Source organism: Macrobrachium nipponense, chromosome 24, assembly GCF_015104395.2.
Source record: "Macrobrachium nipponense isolate FS-2020 chromosome 24, ASM1510439v2, whole genome shotgun sequence".
In the NCBI taxonomy this organism is placed as follows: Eukaryota; Metazoa; Arthropoda; class Malacostraca; order Decapoda; family Palaemonidae; genus Macrobrachium; species Macrobrachium nipponense.
Window position 1 is genome coordinate 30,054,805 of NC_061091.1, and position 25,000 is coordinate 30,079,804.

Below are 25,000 nucleotides of genomic sequence, written 5' to 3' on the forward strand. Positions count from 1 at the left end.
CAAAGTGATTATTATTATTATTATTATTATTATTATTATTATTATTATTATTATTAGTTATTATTATAGTAGTGTTTTTCTTTGATAGCTATCGATCCACAGGCTTTGCATACGTCGTAACATATTGTAGGAAGAAGCTGTTCTCCTATATTAGATAAATGGATAAGCCTTTATGGATGAAGTTGCATACCGTACGTGTAAACGTTTACACACACACACACACAGTATATATATATATATATATATATATATATATATATATATATATATATATTTATATAAACTTGTTTTGAAGACCTCCTCTAATCTTGAAAAAGCATAAAGTTTCGGGCCATACTAAGCTAGACTCATTTTCAGATGAAGGATAAGACATGAATGCAGATACAAAAAAGTACGAAGAAAAATATAACTAAAGATAAAAATAAAATTAAAGATACGTATCAACGACATGAAGTTCAGGTAAGTCATAGGCCATTTCATCTTCAAACAACATTTCAAAGGTTGGCTGCTTTCAAAACATGATGAATTTGTAAGTAAGCCTGTCAAGTTTGTAACTGCTGTACCATCGTTCAAATTCATCGACAGGTTATTTCAATAACAGCAGATTCAACCAACTTTCGTTTTCTCTAAGACCTTTGTTTATACGACATTACAATTTTATTCCAGTTAACAGTATGATTACGTTCAGACATATGAATGCTTTTATGTTCAGTTTGATGTTGGTATACAGAATGACCAGATTCCCTTATAACCTACATAAACATTAGAGCAATCTTTACCCGGAACACAATAATCAAGTACAGCCAACTCTCGGAGAATTTTTAACTAAAAACTATCCTGTCGTGCTCAGATAGTGCTACTACAACTTTGAGTCTTTACTCCTACCCGTCCCGATTCTTCCTTAGTGTTTATTGTTCTTTACATATGGAACCACTAAAGATGGTTTTAACAAACTCGTAGCCTTCAGACAATAAACGGTAAAAGGTCTTTCTCGCTTTAAATGACATTTGAGGGAGAACTAAGACCGATAACACAGTCTTACGAAATTATCAGTAAGAAAAGAAATTTCTTTCAATACAAACAGGACTGAAACTTTGTAGGCACACAAGAACAAAGAGGAAAGAATAGGTCTTAATTTTTTCGTCATAATGAGAAGAAGAATTGACAAATATATTGCAATGAGTAGGTTTGCTAAAGCCAATGAATAATATATTCCCATTATCTCGGGTATAAGCAATATATCCAAATAAGCCATTTTATTATCGGATTCCCATCCACACGTAAACTTAATAGATGAACATAGTTGACCAGGCGGCTGAAAAATATATGGAGACTATCTTCGTTTCAATTACACATCGACCTAATATGATCAACATGCCTGAACCATGGGGTATTAGGGGGAAGAATACTGGATAATAATACCTTTTTAAAATAGTCCACAGCCAATTACTTAAAACTGGGGAAAGAGGAGAGCCACGGCACATCCGAAGGTCTGCTGATAAAATCTCCCTTTAAAAGTAAAAATGAGGTCTATTAAGACGTTGGAGGAAAGAGGCAATAGGTATGAATGCATATTTTCTAATATCTATGATAAAATGTTTAAGGTACAATCAACATCAACTTTTGTAAAACAGTCTACATCATAAACTATCATCTCTCCCCAACTGAAAGATGTGCCCTTTCAATCTGTAAAGTGCAAATTATTCCCGAAATGAGCACTAGAAAACTTACTAAGAAACTAAGAAAGGACCGATGCAGGACATTTAGCGAAGGGATATGTGGGCGCCAACCACCACCCCAACAATTAAAAGTAACTGGACATAGTGGAATGTTCGGTTTATGAGTTAGGTACTTTATACGAATATGGTGATGTCGGAAGGCTCCTGACGAACCTAATGTAATCAAAATTCACGTTCCTTGTTATTTACCTTAAGCCTTTTCTTAAATTGAGCTTGAAGCCTAGCGTGTGGGTTAGAGGCCAATTCATTTACTTATTTCCAACACTCAACAAAACAGGTCTTTTATTGTAAGGATAAGTGTGCTTGAATGTTTATCAGTTTCAAAACTAATTTTTGTTTCGCAATATCTGATAAATTATATAGTATGAAGACTTGGAGTTTTCGTTGAAAAAAAATTGCTTCTTGTTCCTCTGAAGGAATTACGCAATGGTGAAAAGAAAGCATCTTGTTGCCTTTAAGATCTACATATATAAAAGGCAGAAAATCTAACTGTGATGACTTCCTTTATTTTGCCGTTCATTTCGAGATGAGCAAAGGTAGTTTCTCTCGTCTCAATGTTGGATCTAATTCTGGTTAGGTTCTTGATGGGTCAGATTTCAAGGCTGATTCTCTCCTTGACAGCAGTCATATTGTGAGGACTGGGATTCAGAACACTTCATGCCGTATACTCATCAGGAGTGTGTTTGAAACAATGCAAAAGCAATAGCTTCCTCAATTATTTTTTTTACCAAGTCTGAGATGTATAGAAGACAATATAAAAGCCTCAGAGATGTGTCTGAGATAGTAGTCAGTCGATGACTTTATCGTGTTCTCTTTGTACGTCTTTGCTCTTTCCGTTTCAGGTTGAATAGTACAAAGCCTTGAAAGCGCCTTCGCAAATAATCGCCGAAGATCTTTTCTTTGTGTAGATAGATAGTACAGTGATCATGTACTTTTACTTACGTAGATTTGGTCCTGATGTCTTATAAACAAAGGCTTTCTATAAAATTATTGTTTGCATTTCATGTAAATACCTGTAGTTTATCGTTATTCGATTTCGTCCTCGATCTCCAATTAATGATACCCTGTGTTAACTACTCACAATTATGGAAACTTCGTTGCATTCCATAAACAATGAATGGGTAATGAAGATGTTGATGTTAAAAATTCTTATATTTATTGCTTCAGACTTTGTTCTTTTTTAGGCTAGAAATACTCCATGTATTCACACCTATATATATTAAGGCTTGCAGTAAGTGGTGCCCATTTGATCCGATATCAATTTACATAAAGAACACAAGTATATAATTGCAACAAATACGTTATTTGAAGTAGATGACGTTGCAGACGCCACAGAGATTTGATATTCCACTAATGTTATTTGAAACCAGAGAGTAATTCGTGCACAACATTTCCGGGAGCATTTCAGAACTCTAAATTGAATACCACCTTCATTTACATTTATAATAAATGCGCAGCGTGTTGGTGATGAATATGCTTATAGTATGATATTAAATGGTGGCTTTAGTTACCTCTCTATGTATACCTTCGTACATGAATATGCATATGTGCCATGAAATGTGATTATTAATGTTTTCCTTTCATCATTACTGCCGATTTCTTCTCGCTATCCTTGTGGATCTATGGATATTAAGAACACAGCCATTTTAACCATATGAATGCATAATGGCTAATGATGCCTATATTCTTGGTCGCTTGCAAATATTGTATTGCACTACTTGGGCGAGAAAGAGAATGAGATTATAATGATATTGCTGCTAAGCATAACTGCTTTCAAGATCAAAATTAATGCGAAGAAAAGGAAGGAAAAAGTGCAAAAAAACAAAAAAACAAAAATCAAGTAGAGGAAAGATCAAACTATCATACGAACATTATCTCACAATTATCGAAGCAGCACGTAAAGATGGAACGCTGAACAAAACACTGGAGCGGGAGAGGAGGAGGAGGAGGAGGAGTCAACCCAAACCGAGGGAGAGTCAGCAACTTGCGGCCATTGCTCTGCTGATGAAGTTGATGACAAAGGAACTTGCTATGAAATATATGTAACAATGGCAAGAGGCCGGAACAAACAACAGACAAAAAAAACTCTTTGAAGGGCAAACACAGAGATATGAGCAAAGTCGATTCTGGATTTGGCTCAGAAAACTAGTGACGTATTGATCAGTCTTGATAAAATTCAAAACAAAATTGACAATGTTGATAAAGATGTAAAGACTACGACAAACATAGACAAAACTTATGCTGAATCATGTAGACAACCAAATGTTCCTGATCAAATTTAGAAACGAAGAGAACACAGCAGCAAATGAAAGGAGGGAAATTATGAGTAAAATAGCGGCGCCGGTTGAAAAGGTTAAGCCAACAAGAGATGGGCACTTATTTGTAAGATTTCCACCCAGGAAAAATACAGAAAAGGGAAAAAACGATATTCAAGAAATCAGCAATCTATCAGTGAATGAGAAGGGTAAACTTTAACCCAAAATAAAAGTAGAATATGTCCCGAAGGATGAAAATGACATTATCGATAACATTGAAAAGAAAAATCCCTGGATATGTAATTTCATTCATGAAAAGGACAAGCTGAAAATTGTAAAAGAAATGAAAGCCAAAAATGACAAATATATGCACTAGTGACTATATAATTAAATATACACCACAGATGCTATCTATGATAGAGGTGACAAATTGTGTACACTATATAACCAATGCAAAGTATACGACTGTTACATACCCTATCAATGTTGTAAACGTTTGCCCTAGATGTGGTTGACCTAGATGTGGTGAAAATTACAAATCAAATCTACACATGACGGCAATCAAATAAACTAAATAAATTTAGGAAACGACGTAGAAAATATAAACGAGAAAGAGACTGAGGAAGGGAATGAAAACGTTAACATGGATCAAGATACTGAAAGGGAGGGAGAAAATAGTGACGAGAACTATGAGATTGTAAAAGAAGAAAATGAAATCTGTTCTTCGGGAACCAGTACAACTCAAGTTGTGCCCAATATTGATAATGAAAATGGGACTTAGCATAGAAAATTGGATGACAGCAATGAACTTCGAATAACACTGAAAAAGGATAAAACTCTATACACGGAATGGAAGTGATGCCTTGGATAATATGTATAGAAATCGTTCTAAGAACTGAAAACATTGTTAAAGATAATTAGGTTTATATTCACATATTTTTTCATCGAATACTGCAAAATTCATTTCGTCCAATACTGAATGTTACCACAATCAATGTAAATGAGTTGAATAATGTAAATACGCAAATGAAGTTAATTAATTTTATGTTCTTGAATAAATTTTATATAATTTTTATTCAGCAGCATAATATTAAAATTAAAAGTAAATTTGAAATTGAGGAAAGTATTGTAAAATTCCGATAAATCATTCTCAAAATCTTAAAGGAGGTTTAGCTATACTTGTCAATAATAGATGTAGTGTGGACGTCTTGAATTCAGAAATTGATGTAAATGGTTTTGTAATAAGTGCTACATGTAGTGCGTCAACTATTAAGATTCAATTTTTTAATATATATGCTCCATCAGGCAGTGACAAAAAGCGAGAGAGAGAAAAGTAGTTTAGCAGTGACATTTTATATTTCTTAAGAAATAATATAAGCAGGATAATAACGAGAGGGGATTGGAATTGTATTCCAAGCTTTAGAGATTGTTCGAATCCGATAATGAACTGTTGTCAAAATCGCCTTTGAATCTAAAGAATAAGATGCTTAAGGGTTCATTAGGAATCATCATTCGGAATAGACTTTTCTGAGAGAGAATTTTATTTCCAGACTGGGCAGATTTTATGTTAAAGATTTCCAAGATAATATATCTAACATTCAGACAATTCCTTTGAGTTGATAAGATCACTGTTCTGTAACATTATCTTTAAAATTAGAAAAGGATATTGGAAATTGAATTGTAGTATACACTTGATAATCATATTATTACTGCTGATAACTTTAATATATGATGGGAATTTATTCAGACAAAAAATGTAACTTTCACATTATCATTCATTGGTGAAAATTTGCGAAAAATTAACTTAATAATTTTTTCATGAGATATTAAAAACAGGTGAATAAGGAAAAAGACAGTGTGTTAAATCAGTTAAATTATTTATCAATTCAAATAAGAAATGGGAAAATTATGTTAATTATGGTAATCCTGAAAATGCTAATCAATTAAAATAAAGCAAGAGTAAATTATGTTCAAAATGAAATATGCGAAGGTTTAAAGGTAAGGGCAGACGTGGATAATCATTTGAAAGGTGAGCAAGTATCAGTGTATCTCCTTGGAAAAGAGCCAGGTGCAAGGTCTTTTTCTTAAGTCAGATCAAAAGAAATGATGGAAGTGAAATTTAATAAACCCGAAAGCCATTATGGATTATGTGAGAGAACTATTCGTAAATTTATCCAAGAAAGAAGAATGTGATGTGGTTATGCAGAATGAATTCTTACTGCTCATACAGAGTAAGAAAGTTATAGGAGAAGAAGAAAATATAACATTAACAGAAACAGCCAGTGAGAAAGAAGTATTAGATACCCTTCGGAGCGTAAAAAATGGGAAAAGCCCTGCGATAGATGGGGTACCGGTGGTGTTTTATAAAACACTTTGGAATATCAATAGGGGAGATTTAATTGAAATGATCCAGTATGTGTTCCGGAACAAAAATGTTTTAAATATGAACAATGGTGTTATATCCATCATACCAAAGGAAGGAGATTGCGATAAAATGATAAAATGAATGCGGTTAACAATGTTGAATGTGGATTTTAAAATTATATAAAAAAATTATAGCTAATACGATTAAACATTACTAACTTTTGATAATATCACAGGAGTTGTTTTGTTGTGCTTAAAACAGATCAATTAACAATTTGAACTTTTTTTTTATTGGAGATTTAATAATAATGAAAGTACCAATGATGCAGGCTCGATGAACTTGGATTGGTCAAAGGCCTTTGATCGAGTCGATCACGAATTTCTATTAGTATACTACGAAGATTTGGTTTTGATGATGAAGTTATTAATTTGATAGAAATGTTATATGTAAGTGCTGAAAATGTATTATGTATAAACGGTAATATCTCTGAACCATTTCCTCTCAATAAATGATATTTGTTATCATTTATCAGGATGTATTTTATAGAATGGTTAAGAAGAGGCTATTTGATTATGCTTTAATATTGCCAAATGCGTTTCATATATCATTGCTAGGTTAAGCAGGCGACTCAGTTATACTTATTTTTTGTGATAAGGCATTAGATGAATGTTTAGATGTTATCAAAGAATATAAGAACGCTTCAGGTGCAGTTCTTAATTGAGGCCAAACTTCTATCTTAGGCCTTAGTAACTGGAAAGAGAGAATAGCATGGCCTGATCATGGTTTAAAAGTTTTGAACAGTTACTGTCAAATTTTAGGTATATATCATAACAATAGTTATCAACAAAGTGTAGATTTGAACTGGAAAGGCATAGAAAGTAGCATAAACTAAATCATCAGTATCTTTCATAACCGAAACTTAATCATGTTTCAGAGAGCAATAATAAAATATTGTAAAATTTCAGCAAAGGCATAGTATACAGTGCATGTTCACCGATTTCCAGTGTATGTTAAAAGCATTCGGCAAAGTATTTTTTCAAATATTTGTGGAATAGCATCTGTGAACCTACTGCAAGGAAAACCATGTTTTTGTTATTCAGTGTAAAGCAAACTCCACCATATTAAGTACTTTTCTGAAATGTTTAAAAAGTTAGTGTTTTGGGTATTAAATGATTATTTATTACTTTAAAGTCAGAGCCACCTTCCTTATAGAAATGAATGTCACTTTCAGGACTGTACTATTTTTACACCCAGTTTTTATGAATGTATGAGCAATGTTTTACGAAGTGCTTATAAGATGACCTCGTATCCAGAAATAAAAACAAAATTTGTATATGAACATTTAATGACAAACAAGAAATATGTTCGAAATATTAAAAACATGTACCCCTTATTTAACTGGAAACTAATTTGGAGGCATGTAAATATTAAGTACATAGAAGAGAAAAGTAGGGAAACTTTGTTTAGATATGTACTCGAAGTGTTGAGTACAAATGATAAATAGCTATGATGTAAATAAAGATGAAAGACTGCTATTGTGGATGCATAGAAACCAATATGCATTTGCTATATTTCTGTACCTTAGTTGAAAATTTGACTTGGGCTTCTTGACTTACTGAATTAAATGTAAAGTGAAAACAAGTAATAGGCTAAAGACTTTAAAGTTGGATTTTGATGCAGACTCAAAAAAGGATAAAAACACGGCAATGGTCCCAAAATCTGATTTTATAGCAGGGATATGGATGGAAAATACGGATGGAAAGATACTTAGGATTATAAGGACTGTCTCGCAATTATTAAATGGATAAAAAGTAGAATGGCCGGTACTTTCAATGCAACAAAATAGGATTTAAAACTTCAGTTTATAAAGAATTCACGAGTCAATCAATAGGTTTGTAATTCGAAAACATATCTAGATGAATAATAAAAATTGTAATGTAGTGATCATAATTTAATTAGTAATTTCTTTTGCTGTAAATATATTATGATATATTATATATATATATTATATATATATATATATATATATATATATATATATATATTTGATATTACAAATTGTAAGAATTGTACATATATTTCTTAATAAAGAAAAAAATAAATATTTCAGTAAATTGAATATGAAGCAACACAATATGAATCCCGGTGAAACAGGCGTTTTATATAATTTTTTACTACCTTTTTATTATTCGCAAAAGATGAAAATACCAATAATACCTATAACAAACGCTGACTTTGAAAGAGAACCTCCACTGAAAAAGAAGACAACCATTGTTACATTCGCTTTGCAAGTGGATCTTTAATCATTTTGCATAATTGGCAAGTTCGTCCCTCAGATTTGTTTTGTACTGCGTTTCTTGTTTCAGATAATATTTCCCCTGCAATTAGCAGGAAATGATCTATTCCTGGATATCTACGTGCATATCAAGGTGTACGTCGGCAGGACAAATTACCTTGTTCATTTGCCTCGATAACTGTTTTATTTTCAGTGTTTAGAATTTCTGTTTTTAACAATAGATACTGGTGAGGAATCGGTTCCCCTCTCAGGTGAAGGATGACTTCCTTTTATTGATTTAATTTTTGAGTGTCTCCTCTGTATAATTCCTCGACCTACGTAACTCTGATTGGGTCCTATGTCCCTTTGATGGCGACAAAAGAGAAGGGGAGCAATCACACCAGGGATTCATTGTTTTTATCTGGATCTGGATCTCACAGTTTAATAACAATTGCACTCTGTATAAGACAGAGACTCCTATACAACTAAATCCATTTGAAAAACTTTCTTGTTAACATACGAATGACCGATTTGTTTTGTTAACGAGTAAAAAATGCCGTTATTAAAAAAGAAACGTAACGAGAATATCGTTATTAAAAAAGAAAAAAACTTGAAAACCATCAGGCGCCCCTCGTTTTCCCTTATGATACGCGCTGGAAAGGAATAATAAAGCTCGTTCCTTTTATTAAGCTATACCACGTACAAAACATAATATGTTTGTTACTATTACGTGGCAGCAGAACATAACGCAAATTTATATTCTAATGCTGTGATGCAAATTCCAGTATATAAGTCATGGCATGGTCTCAAGTTTCTTGCATTCTAATCTACATTGAAACTGCACTTTATAGGTTATATTATAACTGTGTTTGCTATTAGTCTTTAGTTGTTATTGTACCCATGAATGCACATACTTTTATGTTCATAAGCCGAGTACTGACTGTTACTGACTTTTTCACTAGAAGGATTGGCTTATTTCTTCTTTTCCTTTTCGCTTTTATAAATACAAAAGACATTTATTCTAACCTTCGATACGCTTGAAATCTCTAGCATTTTTTTTCATATCCTTTGTACAATTAAATGGTATGTGAAACATGATTATAGCTGATTAACCAATAACAGTTGCTCCCACCGCTCAAACGTTCGTGTGCCTTGCGGAAGGGGCTTATCTTACTACAGAAAACGGTAGTTTGGTCTGTCTGTCTGTTGTCTGTGCGGAATCCCACGTAAGTGCTTAACAGCTGACGGACCAATTTATTATCATTAGGGGTTAAAGAGGGGTGAAGGAGAGAGAGTATTTCCCTACTAAGTGACTACTTAACTAACGAGATCAAGCCATTTTAAAATCGTTGCTGAATATGGTAAGATATGGGTGAAAATTACATCCGGGTAAAACTACCGTTTGTTGGTAGTTTACGGTAAACATTGAATTGTGAATTCTTACTTTCTGACAAGTAGGGCAGGTACAGTAAGTTCCAAAACTGAAGCGACAAATTTCAGAGAAATTCGTTCGAAATTCACTAACTGGCAACTACAACTCTTAGCTGAAATTTTTTTTTTTCTACAGTGAAAGCTCTATCAAGCAAAATAAAGCTAACATATGATGCACAAATATCAAATCTATGATATTTATAACAATCATAAGAAAAAATTTGGGTAATAGTAATTATTTTAAAGTATAGCAATTACTTCAAACTATAGCAACGAAACAATTTGAAATTCTCGTTCAACACGGGATTACCAACATTACCAATGTATATTTCGAGCAATGTGGAAACAAATATTTAATATTATAGTGGATTATCAATTATTTTAGCGAAGATGCATAAAACCATGCAAGTATCAATAGAATGTGAAGGGAAAATCTCCGCGACATTAAACATAATCAACCATTAATGCACCTAGATTCAATGGAGAAGTTTTATCTCGGTCCTAGCTTCTAGGACCGAGATAAAACACCATCTTCGAGAAAGGCTCTAACCTCTGCTGCTACCTTCAGGCGACTAGGCCTAGTTCCGGGCATTGCAAGGCTTACAATGCAGGGTCACTGTCTGTTACTTAGGCAAAGATAGAACCTTCAGGACCGACACCAGGACCTGTCCTTGCACCTGGGAAACAGACTCGCTTTATAAAAAATAAGAAAGTCGGTCGCAAGCAACCAGAACACCCGTAAAATCACCATCTGATTAAGAAGGGAGAAGACAGACCCCAACCACCCCTTCGCCCTCTTCTATACCTCTACCTCTACCCACAATACTAACTCCACCTTTTTCACTTCAACCTATTACCTCAATCTTCGAATCATCCCAACCGTGGAAATTTAAGACTGAATTTGCGTAAGTGGGCGTATCATAAGGGAGTGATATCACGCAAATTCATATTTCCACAGACAACCAGTAATCAGTTCGAACCAGTCAAGTATCATTGCATAACAGAAATTTAAGAGTTTTTTGGGATATATATATATATATATATATATATATATATATATATATATATATATATATATATATAAAGAAGCATCCGAGCATGACCAATAGGCCTAGTGCTCGATTCTTAAAAACAGACCTCTGGTTATTCCTGATAGATAAAAACTTCCGAGAGAGAGAGAAAGAGAGAGAGAGAGAGAGCATAATAGGGGATACTCGAATTAAAATATTGCTCGCCAAGCATATTCACACTCCGATTCGTATGGACAAGATAGTCTCACTTATTCACTGAAATAAAAAAGGTGGAACCTACGAAAATACTTGTTTGGTGCGAACCCCTGAAACGCAATTGCCGTTGCGAATGCAAAATTTTTTGCACAATCGAGAAATTCCATGAAATTATTAACTAACCAGCTGGAAAATATATTTCCTTGATTCTTGAAATAGGCTAACCATGTAAACAACGCTAAACGCGCACATAACTTGGATTTCGTTTTTTTTTTTTTTTTTTTTACACCAACTTGTCTTATTTATATTTCATTTAATCAGATGCTAAACTTCTCTGTGCTTTATCAAAAGAATCATAATAACTTTTGATATAACGCTATAATAGTAGAAAGTTAATTTACAAATATTAGGGCCAATGCTTATTTGCACACGGTTCCTGCTGCCACTCTATGGCGAACACTTCATATCACACTTTGGAAGCCCAGATGTTTCTTTGGGGAAATTCTTGGTTTTCTATTAATAAACAATTAGTGAACTAACATTGATCATTCACTGGGGAAATACTTTGTGCGCTTATACAGTTAATCACTGATACGTATTATCAGATAAATAGGATGACAATAATTGGAATAAAATATACTAACTCGCAACTCCACAAGTTTCTAAAGAAGTACGATCAATTCTGAGATCTGTCGCTTCACTTCTGGAACTTACTGTACATCTATATAACCTGGACGTTTAGGGAATAAATAAATGCGTACCGAGAACTCTGAGATATGATGAATGCTTTCATAAAGAGACAAAAGACCACGAATTTGTGACGGACACTGCCGGGTGATATTAAATCAGAAAAATTATTTACAAAAGGAAGAATGAAAATGTTAAACATTTCTTTTTCAAATTAGCACTGTCTCTTAACTTGCGCATTGCAACACTGCAAGTGAAGAATCGTGAAGAAAAAAACAAGAAATATATATATAGATTTTGTAGGATATAAATAATGGTAAGGAAGGCCAAGCGCTGGGACTTATGAAGTCATTCAGTGCTGACACGGAAATTAAAAATGGAAAGGTTTGAAAAATGCAACAGGAGGAAAGCCTCGCAGTCGCAACGCACGACGAAATAATTGTTAGGAGAAAGAGAATATGAATGGAGCTACAGTAAAAGGAATGAAAGGGGTTGAAGCTGGGACCGAATGGACGCTTCAAAGAACCTTAAGTAGTGCCTACAGCGTATACCCTGAGGTGCACTACCACTCCCTCCGCCCCCCATCCCTCTCCCCCCCAAAGGGGAAATGTAAATGATGACTGTAATCATTCAAGAGGAAGGATTATCAAAATACGATTACTGAAATCCCTGGATATGTTAGTCTGTATGATCGAAAATCGGATTGAAATTCGAGAAAATCTTGACAAAACAAAACAGGAATGATGAATTCTATAGTATCGGACTTTCTGACAAGCACTTTTGTTAGTTTCTGAAGCACCACTGTACCAAATGCAGCTAATATCAGACTCTAAAGGTCTGATGCAACTTTCAATTCCTAATTTTTGCTCCTTTTGGTTAGTTTTGGGGTCATCATAATGTTCTGTAACTTATATAGGAAAAAACTTGATTTATAAGACGAGGTTGCTAGGTTACACCAACGTTCATACTCTACTGATGGCTAGGAAAAAGTGCTTAGCATTAGTCAGCTTATTCTAATACTCGATTCATCTGACGAAAATCTAATTTTATCATCCATGAGGCCTCTTCTCATTCTGGTACCTTTTGTGCGGAAGCTATAATCCTCCAAGGGTCCTTATTGTCTCCATAAACTGCTGGAAGTGGTGGTTTCCTTCTTCCAAACAATGGTGGTCAATTGGAATGGCATATGAAGTTTAGGCCAAAGACCAAACACTGGGACTATGAGGTCATTCAGCGATGGAAAGGGAGTTCAGAGTAAAAATGTTTGAAAGGTGTAACATGAGGAAAACTTCGTTGTTGCATTATGAAACAATTGTTAGCAGAGGGTAGAAAGTGAGATGGAAGAAAGGTAATATGAACGGAAGTACAGTAAAAGAAATGAAAGGGGATGCAGCTAGAGGACAAAAGGACGTTGCAAAGAGCCTTACGAGTTACATCCCGCTACGGGGGTGTAACTCGTTTTGTCCATCATCAACATTCTGTTAAGGCGCCAGGGTGCACAAGTAGTCTCAATTTTTTTTTTTTTTAATTTTTTTTTTTTTTTTTTTTTACCTTTCCCTTTACTATAAAATATGGAAACATCCTCCCGGCAGTGTTTTGAATGTTGATAATCTCAAGTTTTCATAAGGCTTCAATAATATTTTAAAGATTTGTAATGCTACTTTACAAAGACTGCAGGAACACTTCAAAGCAACGCCCCATCGCCTTAACTTTTTTTTCAGTTATCCATCCATATATTATCGTATATTTAGGTTATTTCCCATTTACTTTGGTTGTCTTTTTTATACACACTTGGAATTATTTTCCGCGCAGTCGTGAATACTATGAAGAAAAAAGCACAGTAAAGGGCAGTAAATAGCAAACAAATAGCAAAACCAAATTACATATTATGTAGAAAACAACCGAGTCTTTAGTAACAGTGCAGTCAAATTTAGAACGTTAGATTCCAATGATTTTCATGACAAACAATGCAATCAACGCGGGTTTGTAGTAACATAGCGTGTAACAGCGGGATAGTTTTCTCAAGGTATATGATTATAACAACACCTGTATCAACAGAAAAAAAAAACTGTCAACGTGCAATAGCCAATGGGATGGTCAACCCAAGGAGGCCCTTACCTATCCCTGTCCCATCACCCCCCACACACACAAATAGGGAGGAGGAGGAGGAGGAGGAGGAGGAGGTGGTGGTGGAGGAGGAGTGTGGATTAAAATACCAAAAGCTTAATAAAAACCTACCTCTCAAAAGATTAAATGTAATTATGAGTCGGAGAATACGTAAATGGGAGTAAAACTATATAAAAAAAAGTACAAAAAGGAATAAATAAATGAAAACCCACAAGGAAGAAGTTGATTGAAACTCAAGGATGACGAATAATGACGTTGTTGAATTTTACTATTCGAACGAACAGTGGTATATATAGTAATCACGTTACATCAATCAACATATATATATATATAGTTCCACACTGGACGGGTGGTTTTCGAGCTCGGCTGCCAATCCAGTGGTCCGAAGTTCGATTCCCAGCTCTGCCAAAGCGGAATCAGAGGAATTTATTTCTGGTGACAAAAATTCACTTCTCGGATCCCACAATAAATTGTAGTTCCCGTTGCTAGCCCTCTTACGCCGATTGGACGTATTAAACGTCGAGTCAAAATGTCTCCCGTATGCCGATTGGACGTATCATACGTCGGCTCAAAAAGTTTTTTTAAAAATTCGCGGAAAAATACTTATAGGCCTACCAGCCGAAAACTTTTGAATCACGCGCCTTGGGGGATGCTGGGGAGTTCACGGATCAAGGTGTTGTTTTGTTTACAATCGCTACGCAGGCGCGCAAGCGCGAATTCTTTCTTATCGCACTAAAAAGTATCAGTGACACATCTCAAAAATTATTTTCGTCACTTTGACATAATTTTTGCACCATTTTAAATTATCCTTTACATGAAAGTTATATATGAAAATGTGCGCAATTTTATGTAAAACAAAACAAAAAAAAAAATACTCATGATTGTAGCTTTTATCAAGTTTTGAAATATTTTCTTATAAATAACGATAAGTGCAAAAATTTAAACCTTCGGTCAACTTTGACTCTACAGAAATGGTCGAGAAACGCAATTGTAAGCTAAAATTCTTATATTATAGTATATTTCAATTATTTGCCTTCATTTTGCAACAAATTTGGGACGTCTCTAGCCCAATATTTTCGATTTATGGTGAATTTATGAAAAAAACTTTTTCCTTACGTTCGTGCGATAAACTCTTCCAGATAAATTTTTTCGTGCGATTGTCCTAAGTTTGCACCCTTTTAAATTTGCCGTTACATAAAGTTTTATATATGGAAATGTGCGCAATTTCATGCACAATACAACAATAAACACTCGTGGTTGTAGCTTTTTATCAGTTTCGAAATATTTTCATATAAATAACGTTAAGTGCCAAAAATTTCAACTTTCGGTCAACTTTGACTCTACGAAATGGTCGCAAAACGCAATTGTAAGCTAAAACTCTTATATTCTAGTAATATTCACTCATTTAACTTCATTTTGCAACGACTTGGAAGTCTCTAGCACAATATTTCGATTATGGTGAATTTATGAAAAAAAAAAAAAATTTCCTTGTTATGTCCGCGCGGTAACTCTTCCGAACAAATCAGAATTTTTTTGTGGTCGATTGTCGAAATGTTTGCACCATTTAAAATTAGCTGTTACATTAAAGTTTTATATATGAAAATGTGCGCAATTTCATTTAGAATACAACTAAAAATGATTGAAGGTTGTAGCTTTTCTCTTTTTTTCAAAATATTTTGCATATAAATCACGGATAAATAGAAAAAAAATCACGTTCGGTCAAATTTGACTCTACCGAAATAGTTGAAAAACGCAATTGTAAGGTAAAACTCTTACGGCCTAGTAATATTCCGTCATTTTTCTTCATTTTGAAACAAATTTGAAGTCTCTAGAACAATATTGTGATTTATGGTGAATTTTTGAAAAATATATTTACCTTCACTCACGCGCGCTGAATTCGCGGCCGCAAGTCTCCGAAATACGTACATCGCATTATCCTAATATTTGCTCCTTTTCATATTAGCCGTTTTTATAGAGTTTCATATATCAAAATGTGCGCAAATTCATGAAAAATACAATAAAAATAAGTGAAGGTTTGTAGCTTTTTCCATCTCCGATATATGTGCATATAAATAATATATATATAAATTTCGACATTCGGGGGTCAAATTTAACTCGTCCGAAATGGTCAAAATCTGCAATCCTAATCTAAAACTCTTACAGTATCGTAATATTAAATCATTTGTCTTAATTTTGAAACAAATTGGAAGTCTCTAGAACAATATTTAGAATTACGGTGAATTTTTTAAAATAACATTTTTTTTTACGTCCACGCGTTACGAATTCGTACATCATTTTGTGATAATATTTTTCCGGTGTTGCTTTTATTGTTTTACTATGTATTATATATCAAAATGATTGCAATTTAGTGTAAAATTACAACGAAAAAAACAAAAAAAAAGTAACTCGTTAGCTTTGACAGTTTTTTGCACAGCGTGATTTGAATACAATTATCTATGTATTTTTTTTTCTCTACCATATCTCGCATTATTTACATATGATAATGATATTTATTTTTCATTTCTGATGATTGCATACTAAAACTTCAGGCAATGACAAAAAATGAGTCAAAAATGAACTCTTAATCTTTAAAACTAATCGCGCGCTGTGATTTTTTGAAAAAATTATTTTTTTCCGCTTCCGCGCTCACTCCAAACGCCGGCGCCGGCATACAGGAGAGGTTTTGATTTTTAGGGCGGGTTCTTGCGTAAGAGGGCTAGGTAACCAATTGGTTTCCTAGCCACGTAAAAATAAAAATTTTAATCCTTCGGGCCAGCTGTTTGATCAGCTCAATGGTCTGGTTAAACTAAGATATACTGACTTTTTCACCTTCCACCCAGCCAACCCTTTCTTCTTCTGCTTCTACTCCTCCTCCTCCTCCTCCTCCTCCTCCTATTTCTCCTCCACTCTTCCTATTTCCAAAAAGCCTCATGCTCTTTCGATTTGCCTTCTCGGTAATTTTGGAAGTCTGTTTTCCTTTAAGAATTCTTCGAACATCTGCTTTAATTTTGATCCATATGCCCATGCCCTCGCTCTCAGATCATACGTAGTTGCATCCCGTCTCACGTCTGTTTTGCTCAATGCCCCCGTCATCATCCCCCAACCCCCGAACCCCCGCCCGGACGCGATTTTTTTTTTTTTTTTTTTTTTTTTTTTTTTTTTGGTGCTCATGCCAAATTTGGGAGCTTTCTCTCTGCCGCTGCAATGTTCGTCAATTCCCCCTGAAACGCGTGTGTTCTCCGATCCAACCCCAATTCCCAGTCTCTTATTCCTGCCATTCCTAAAGTAATGTTACCCTTGGCCCCCCACAGGTGAAAACCAAAAAACCAAACCAGAAGCTGATAAAAATATATTATTAAAAAGAAGTCTTGGCACAGCGATTGAAATGTCAAGATTTGGTTTGGTAAAGCGACATATTATATTTTATTTAATAAATAAATAAATCATAATTTCAAGCTTGGGTTTAATTACCTGACATATTAAACCGAAATATAAGCTTGGGTTCAGTAAACAACTATCAAGACCGGTTTTAATTAGCAGAAGTATCAAGCTGAAGTTCTGTAAATTGATATTTCAAGCTTGGGTTAAGTGTACCAATATATCCTGTCCAGGGTTTAGGAAAACGAAATACCAACTGAAACCGGTTAGGTTTTAAGTAGAGATATCAACCTAGGGTTCAGTCAACTCAAGCTAAGATTCAGTCAACCGGAATTAAGCTTGGGATTAGTAAAGCGAAACATGCTGAGGCTCAGTAAACTGAAATTAAGGGCCTGGGTTCAGTAAACTTGTATCTACATTTACACTTGAAGTTAATAAACCGGAATGTCGAACTTTGTTCTGCAAACAAATATCATGACTGGGATGAACGATTGGGTTTATAAAATCAAACTATTGCGATGAGGTTTAGAAACTCAGCTCAGTAAGTCAAGCTTTTAAGTTTGGAACATAAAAAAAAATAAAGTTTGCATTTTTCAAAGGGAAACAACAATAGTAGGTCAATTAAATCTAAATCATGAACTGAGTTTTAATAAACCGGATTGCCAACTGTGGACTCAACGTAACCAAAATAATAAGTAAAAAGACTGGTTTCATCAAAATACAAACCATGAATTTCTTCAAGAGAAATATCAAGCATGGATTTATTGCAACCAAACCGCCAAAATTTATGTTTTAATGCTACACAGGCCATCTCTCTCTCTCTCTCTCTCTCCTCTCTCTCTCTCTCTCTCTCTCTCTCTCTCTTAGCATTGCCTTGGTTTTAAAAAGTCATTCTTCAAGCTTTAGTTCAATGAATTTACGCATTAGGCTGTTTTAAATACCCAACATAGAAAACTTGAGTTTATAAATAAACAAAAACTAAATAACAAACGTGAATTCCACAGAGTTAAATGCATTTTTGTAACCTACGATATTTCAAAAATAAAAATAAAAAAAATAAAAGCTCAACACTTCAATTCCATATAGTAAAGTATTAAACATGAATTTATTACATTGAAATAGCAAAACCGACTTTTCATAAGTCTAATAATAATAATAATATAATAATAATAATAATAATAATAATAATAATAATATGGAAAAACATACATTACCCATAACACTTGAATAAAATAAAAACTACTGAGGACAAAGGCCTGCAATTTGATATGTTTGATGACTGGAGGGTGGATGATCAACATGCAAATTTGCAGCCCTCTAGCCTCAATAGTTTCTAAGATTTGAGGGCGGAGAGAAAAAAATGTCGGATGGACAGACAAATGCCCATCTCAATAGTATTCTTTTACAGAAAACTACAACCTCTGGCATGAGAAAAAGAGTAAGGAATGAATATACAATGAAGATAGAATTGCACTCATCGGTAGCCAGTATATGCCAAAATACAGAAGCATGATGTTCAGCATAGCCTCATTATTATGTAAGAATAACATATATATATATATATATATATATATATATATATATATATATATATATATAGATTACTCTAATACAGTAGTACAGTTCAGACGCTTCACTGGTAAAATATTTTACCAGTGAAAAGGGGCACAGACGAAAGCGTCTGAAATGTATTGTTGGAAACGTGAAATGGTGCTTTATGGGGCCTTTTATCATATATATATATATATATTATATATATAATATATATATATATATATATATATGAAAATATACTTGTGTGTATTTATATATATATATATATATATATATATATATATATATATATATATATATATATATATATATATATATATAACATATATATATATATATATATATATATATATATATATACACGTATATGTATATGTCCATACATATATACATATAAATAAAGGTTTTTTGCCACGAAGGAAAAAATGAAAAAGCGAGATAGCCAAGTACTTCGTCCTGTTCGGACCCTTTACTTTGCCTCAGTAAAGGGTCCGAACAGGACCGAAAGTACTTGGCTTATCTCGCTTTTTCATTTTTCCTTCGTGGCAAAACACCTTTATTTATACATAGCATCACGTTTTATATACTTCGTGATCAAGTTATTCATGTATACATATATGTACGTGTGTGTGTGTGTGTGAGAGAGAGGAGAGAGAGAGAGAGAGAGAGCGCAAAGGCCAAAGAATTTTACGCTTCTCTCATTAAAAAAAAAAAACCCTAACAACAATATTTTTTCAATTCTCAATTTTGTATAATTTATTTTGTTTCATAATCATCTGTGACTAAAATGTTAAAATTTCCAGCTCTCTTTTTAGTTACTTTCTCGAGGAAGACATTATTTACTGGTTCATTTTTAAAGTCGTCTCCATTTGCATGGTTTCTGAATCCGTCGCAGTCTTCAAGAGCCTTCAGTTACTCTAAGCCCTTCCGAAGGCTCCGTGTGGAATCTCCCGAAGCAAGAAAATTGGCCTCGGAGCCAAAATGAAGATCTGGGGAATTCCTGGAGCTCTAGTGGCATTTTCCAATTCGAAATATTTGATCAGGTGGAAAGAAAGGTAACCATGTTTGCCCTTGGTAAATTTAACTTTGTTGTGAAAAACCTATTGGCTCTGATCCCAACCGGATCAGTGGTACCTTTCATAAATGGAAATTGGATCCGAAACCTCGGATTATTTATTAGTAAACAAGCAGTAGCTCTTGTTTTCTGGGAGCACTTTTTGGCCGAGCACATCAGTGCATTGAAGACCAGAAGGCTCTCCAGATTGGTCAAGATGCTACTGCGCAGAAAAACGATGACGACCTTTACTACGCAACGGAAATGATCTCGCTTTGAAAGAAGATTGGGAAGGATGCAACGTCGGAGAACTTTCTCCTCCTAGATGAACTCGAAGATATGAATTTCAACGAGGCTGCTCTGATGAGAACGAATCAAGATTTACTTGACGAGTTCATGGATGAAAAGCATAACGCTGAAGAGGAAAATAAACTCCTGAAGAAGAAAATAGAAGAGTTGGAAGACGCATTTTTCCAGAAGGCCAAGGATGTTGAAAATATAAACGAACAACTAGCACGGAAGGAGAAAAGAATGTGAGAACCATCGAGAAAACTGGAAGAACTCCAGAAGCAAGCTGTGGACAATGATTTCTACTGTGGTACTTGAAGAGAAGGTCAAGGCCCATGAGGCTGAAAGAAAGAGGCTGTTCCGGGCGACGGCACAACTCGAGGAGAGATTGCAAGCCTCACAGAGAGAAGTATCATCTGTTCTCGCAACGAAAGGATCTAGGCGATCAGAAGAAAGTACATATCCAGGAAACCCAGTTCAGTCGCTTCCACAGGAGAATGAAAAAATTTAATGAGGAATTAGAGGAACGAGAACCACCAGTTACCGTGGTATACAATCTATGGCAAATGAAAAGAATAGAAATTAATGATGCTCTGATTGAAGAAAATAAGGTCAAGGAAACATGTTCTATAGCTAGGACGACTGGAAGAAGCAAGTGAATGTTTCCTCAGAGTCTTGGACATGGACGGACGATCAAGTGGACTGCAGGCGAAAGACTGGGATTATGTCTCTTGTTGCTTGGCAGACACAGCCAAGCTATGACGCAGCTTGAGAAATTAGATGATCAGAAGATTTGGTTGCAGCTGCCAGAACCTTGCAAAGAATGCAACGTCATGGCTGCCCATACTACATCCTAGGTTATTGCAGAGGATGCTAGTTTGAACGAAATAAAGTGGGCCTACAGGAAGCGGACACTCAAGTTTAACCAACCCTGATAACTGCCAAGGGTCAAAAAGGACGAGCGACAACGCAGAATGGATATCATGCACAAGGTCAACTATGCTAATGATCTCCTATGTGATACTGATGAAAGAAGAAAATACAACGCAGTCAGGGAATTCATCAAGGACCTGGCAGATAGCGTGTTTTGAAGATCCTCAGAAGACTATGAAAGCAAAGAAGAAGAAACCTAGAAGAACAACGAAGAGAAGAAAACTAAAGGAAACTAGAAAGAAACAAACAGAAGAAACAGCCTGTGATTAACCAAAATTGTGAATGATTTTGTCTTGTCACCAGGTAATGCTGCTGCGTCGCGTTCTAAAGGCCCTGCGATCTTCTTGGTCCATTCGATGAGCTTGACTGCAAGATGGGTGTTCTGCTGCTCCCCCCGGCGGCAAACAACAATGGGAGGTCCCCCCACCTCTTACACACCAATCCTGCAATCAAAACCATCGATGGGCCAAGAAAATCGCAATGCCTCTGGAACACGACGCAGCATCATCAACTGATGACCGGTCAAAATTCTTCACATGGGTTGTTTCTTTGTAGCGGTAAAGACAAGTCTTGTGAACAGGCTTTTCATCAGGCATCCTTAGCGATTCTCTCATCTCCCTGATGGAGGCAGGAGGCCCAACTGTCAGGATGAGAGCCAACAGTTATTCAGAGGAAGGAGGACCAGCTCTCAGGATGAGAGCTAACAGCTGTTCGGAGGCTGGAGGACAAGCTCTCAGGATGAGAGCTAACAGCTGTTCGGAGGCTGGAGGATAAGCTCTCAGGATGAGAGCCAATAGCTATTTGGAGGCTGGAGGACAAGCTCTCAGGATGAAAGCCAACAGCTGTTCGGAGGCTGGAGGACAAGCTCTCGGGATGAGACCTAACAGCTGTTAGGAGGCTGGAAGACAAGCTATCAAGATGAGAGCCAACAGCTGTTCAGAGGGTCACAGGGCACCCCCTCTCCTGCCACATGATACCCGCTGGAATGGGTATCGATACCAAAATCACCTATTGAATTATGCACTGCATGTTAAATCACATTTTTTGCATATACTGCAGTGGCACCTCTGGCGTGCGTAAAAACCCGTAAGTTCAATGTTCCTTTTATATATGCAAAATCAATGGGTATGCATGAACATAATGGGTTGAATACTTGCATATACTACTGTGGCAAACCTCTGGCGCGGCTTCTAAAAACCCGTCAACGTTACAATAAGCTTTCATTGCTCATATGCAAAGTATAGGCTTATGCAATCCATAATGGGTTGAATACTTGCATATACTACCTGGCAACCTCTGGCGCGGCGTAAAAACCGTAAGTTCAATGCCTTTCATACTATGCAAGGCAAAGTATGGCCTTATGTAATCCACAATGGGTTTGATAATGCATAAATAATACTTGTGGCACAAGAATTCTACAATGGCGTGGTGTAAAAACCCGTAAGTTCAATGCCTTTCATATATGCAAAGTATGGCTTATGCAATCCATAATGGGTCTAATACTTGCATATACTACCGTGGCAACCTCTGGCGCGGCGTAAAAACCCATAAGTTCAATGCCTTTCATATATGCAAGGCAAAGTATGGCTTATGTAATCCACAATGGGTTGAATACTTGCATATAATACTGTGGCAACCTCTGGCGTGGTGTAAAAACCCGTAAGTTCAATGCCTTTCATATATGCAAAGTATGGCTTATGCAATCCATAATGGGTTGAATACTTGCATATACTACCGTGGCAACCTCTGGCGCGGCGTAAAAACCCATAAGTTCAATGCCTTTCATATATGCAAGGCAAAGTATGGCTTATGTAATCCATAATGGGTTGAATACTTGCATATACTACTGTGGCAACCTCTGGCGCGGCGTAAAAACCCGTAAGTTCAATGCCTTTCATATATGCAAAGTATGGCTTATGCAATCCATAATGGGTTGAATACTTGCATATAATACTGTGGCAACCTCTGGCGCGGCGTAAAAACCCGTAAGTTCAATGCCTTTTATATATGCAAAGTATGGCTTATGCAATCCATAAAGGGTTGAATACTTGCATATATTACAGTGGCAACCTTTGGCGCGGCGTAAAAACCCGTAAGTTCAATGCCTTTCATATATGCCAAGTATGGCTTATGCAATGCATAATGGGTTGAATACTTGCATATACTACTGTGGCAACCTCTGGAGCCCGGTGTAAAAACGTAGTCATTGCTATATATGGCAAAGTATGCTATGCATGGCATAATGAATTGAATACTTGCATATACTAGTGTGGCAACCTCTGGCGCGGTGTAAAAACCCGTAAGTTCAATGCCTTTTATATATGCAAAGTATGGCTTATGCAATGCATAATGGGTTGAATACTTGCATATACTACTGTGGCAAACCTCTGGCGTCGGTGTAAAACATGTAAGTTCTATGCCTTTCATATATATGTAAAGTATGGCTATGCAATGCATAATGGGTTGAATACTTGCATATACTACTGTGGCAACCTCTGGCGCGGCTTAAAACCCATAAGTTCAATGCCTTTCATATATGCAAAGTATGGCTTATGCAATGCATAATGGGTTGAATACTTGCATATACTAGTGTGGCAACCTCTGGCGGGGCGTAAAAACCCGTAAGTTCAGTGCCTTTCATATATGCAAAGTATGGCTTATGCAATCCATAATGGGTTGAATACTTGCATATACTAATGTGGCAACCTCTGGCGCGGCGTAAAAATCCGTAAGTTCAATGCATTTCATATATGCAAAGTATGGCTTATGCAATCCATAATGGGTTGAATACTTGCATATACTACTGTGGCAACCTCTGGCGCGGCGTAAAAACCCGTAAGTTCAATGCCTTTCATATATGCAAAGTATGGCTTATGTAATCGATAATGGGTTGAATACTTGCATATACTACTGTGGCAACCTCTGGCGCGGCGTAAAAACCCGTAAGTTCAATGCCTTTCATATATGCAAAGTATGGCTTATGTAATCCATAATGGGTTGAATACTTGCATATAATACTGTGGCAACCTCTGGCGCGGCGTAAAAACCCGTAAGTTCAATGCCTTTCATATATGCAAAGTATGGCTTATGCAATGCATAATGGGTTGAATACTTGCATATACTAACGTGGCAACCTCTGGCACGGCGTAAAAACCCGTAAGTTCGTGGCAACCTTTGGCGTGGCGTAAAAACCCGTAAGTTCAATGCCTCATACAGTACGTGCAAAATATTTGATCCTGGTGTGGCAGGAGGAAAAATTCCATCTCTCTTGGCTAGCTATTGGAGCTGAGAATGGGGAAGGGTCCATCCCTGGCAAAAATAAAACCCCATTCGATGACACTCCATTGGCGAGGATGCCCCAGGGATGAGATCGCTTCCGATCGCTAAAGGCCCATAATTATATATATTATATATGTATGATATATATATAAAATGTATATACTGTATATATCATATATAATACACATAAATATATGTAAATGTATATATATATATATATATATATATATATATATATATATATATATATATATATATATATATATATAGATAGATATATATATATATATATATATATATATATATATATATATATATATATATATATATATATATATATATATATATATATATATATATGGCTGACTGCCTAAGTGATGTGTGTGCGTGAATGTGTACTAAAAATGGC

General features: G+C 35.4%; 1 protein-coding gene across 1 annotated transcript in view; it reads right to left on the reverse strand.

Annotated features, from left to right (window-relative positions):
* LOC135202636 (protein lin-7 homolog B-like) overlaps window positions 1-17,130 on the reverse strand; it is a 34,323-nt gene extending 17,193 nt beyond the window's left edge. The window contains exon 1 of the mRNA XM_064232134.1: window positions 16,927-17,130. Coding sequence (XP_064088204.1) covers window positions 16,927-17,130 — 204 coding nt within the window. The remainder of the gene's footprint in view (window positions 1-16,926) is intronic.
* Between the last annotated feature and the right edge of the window lie 7,870 nt (window positions 17,131-25,000).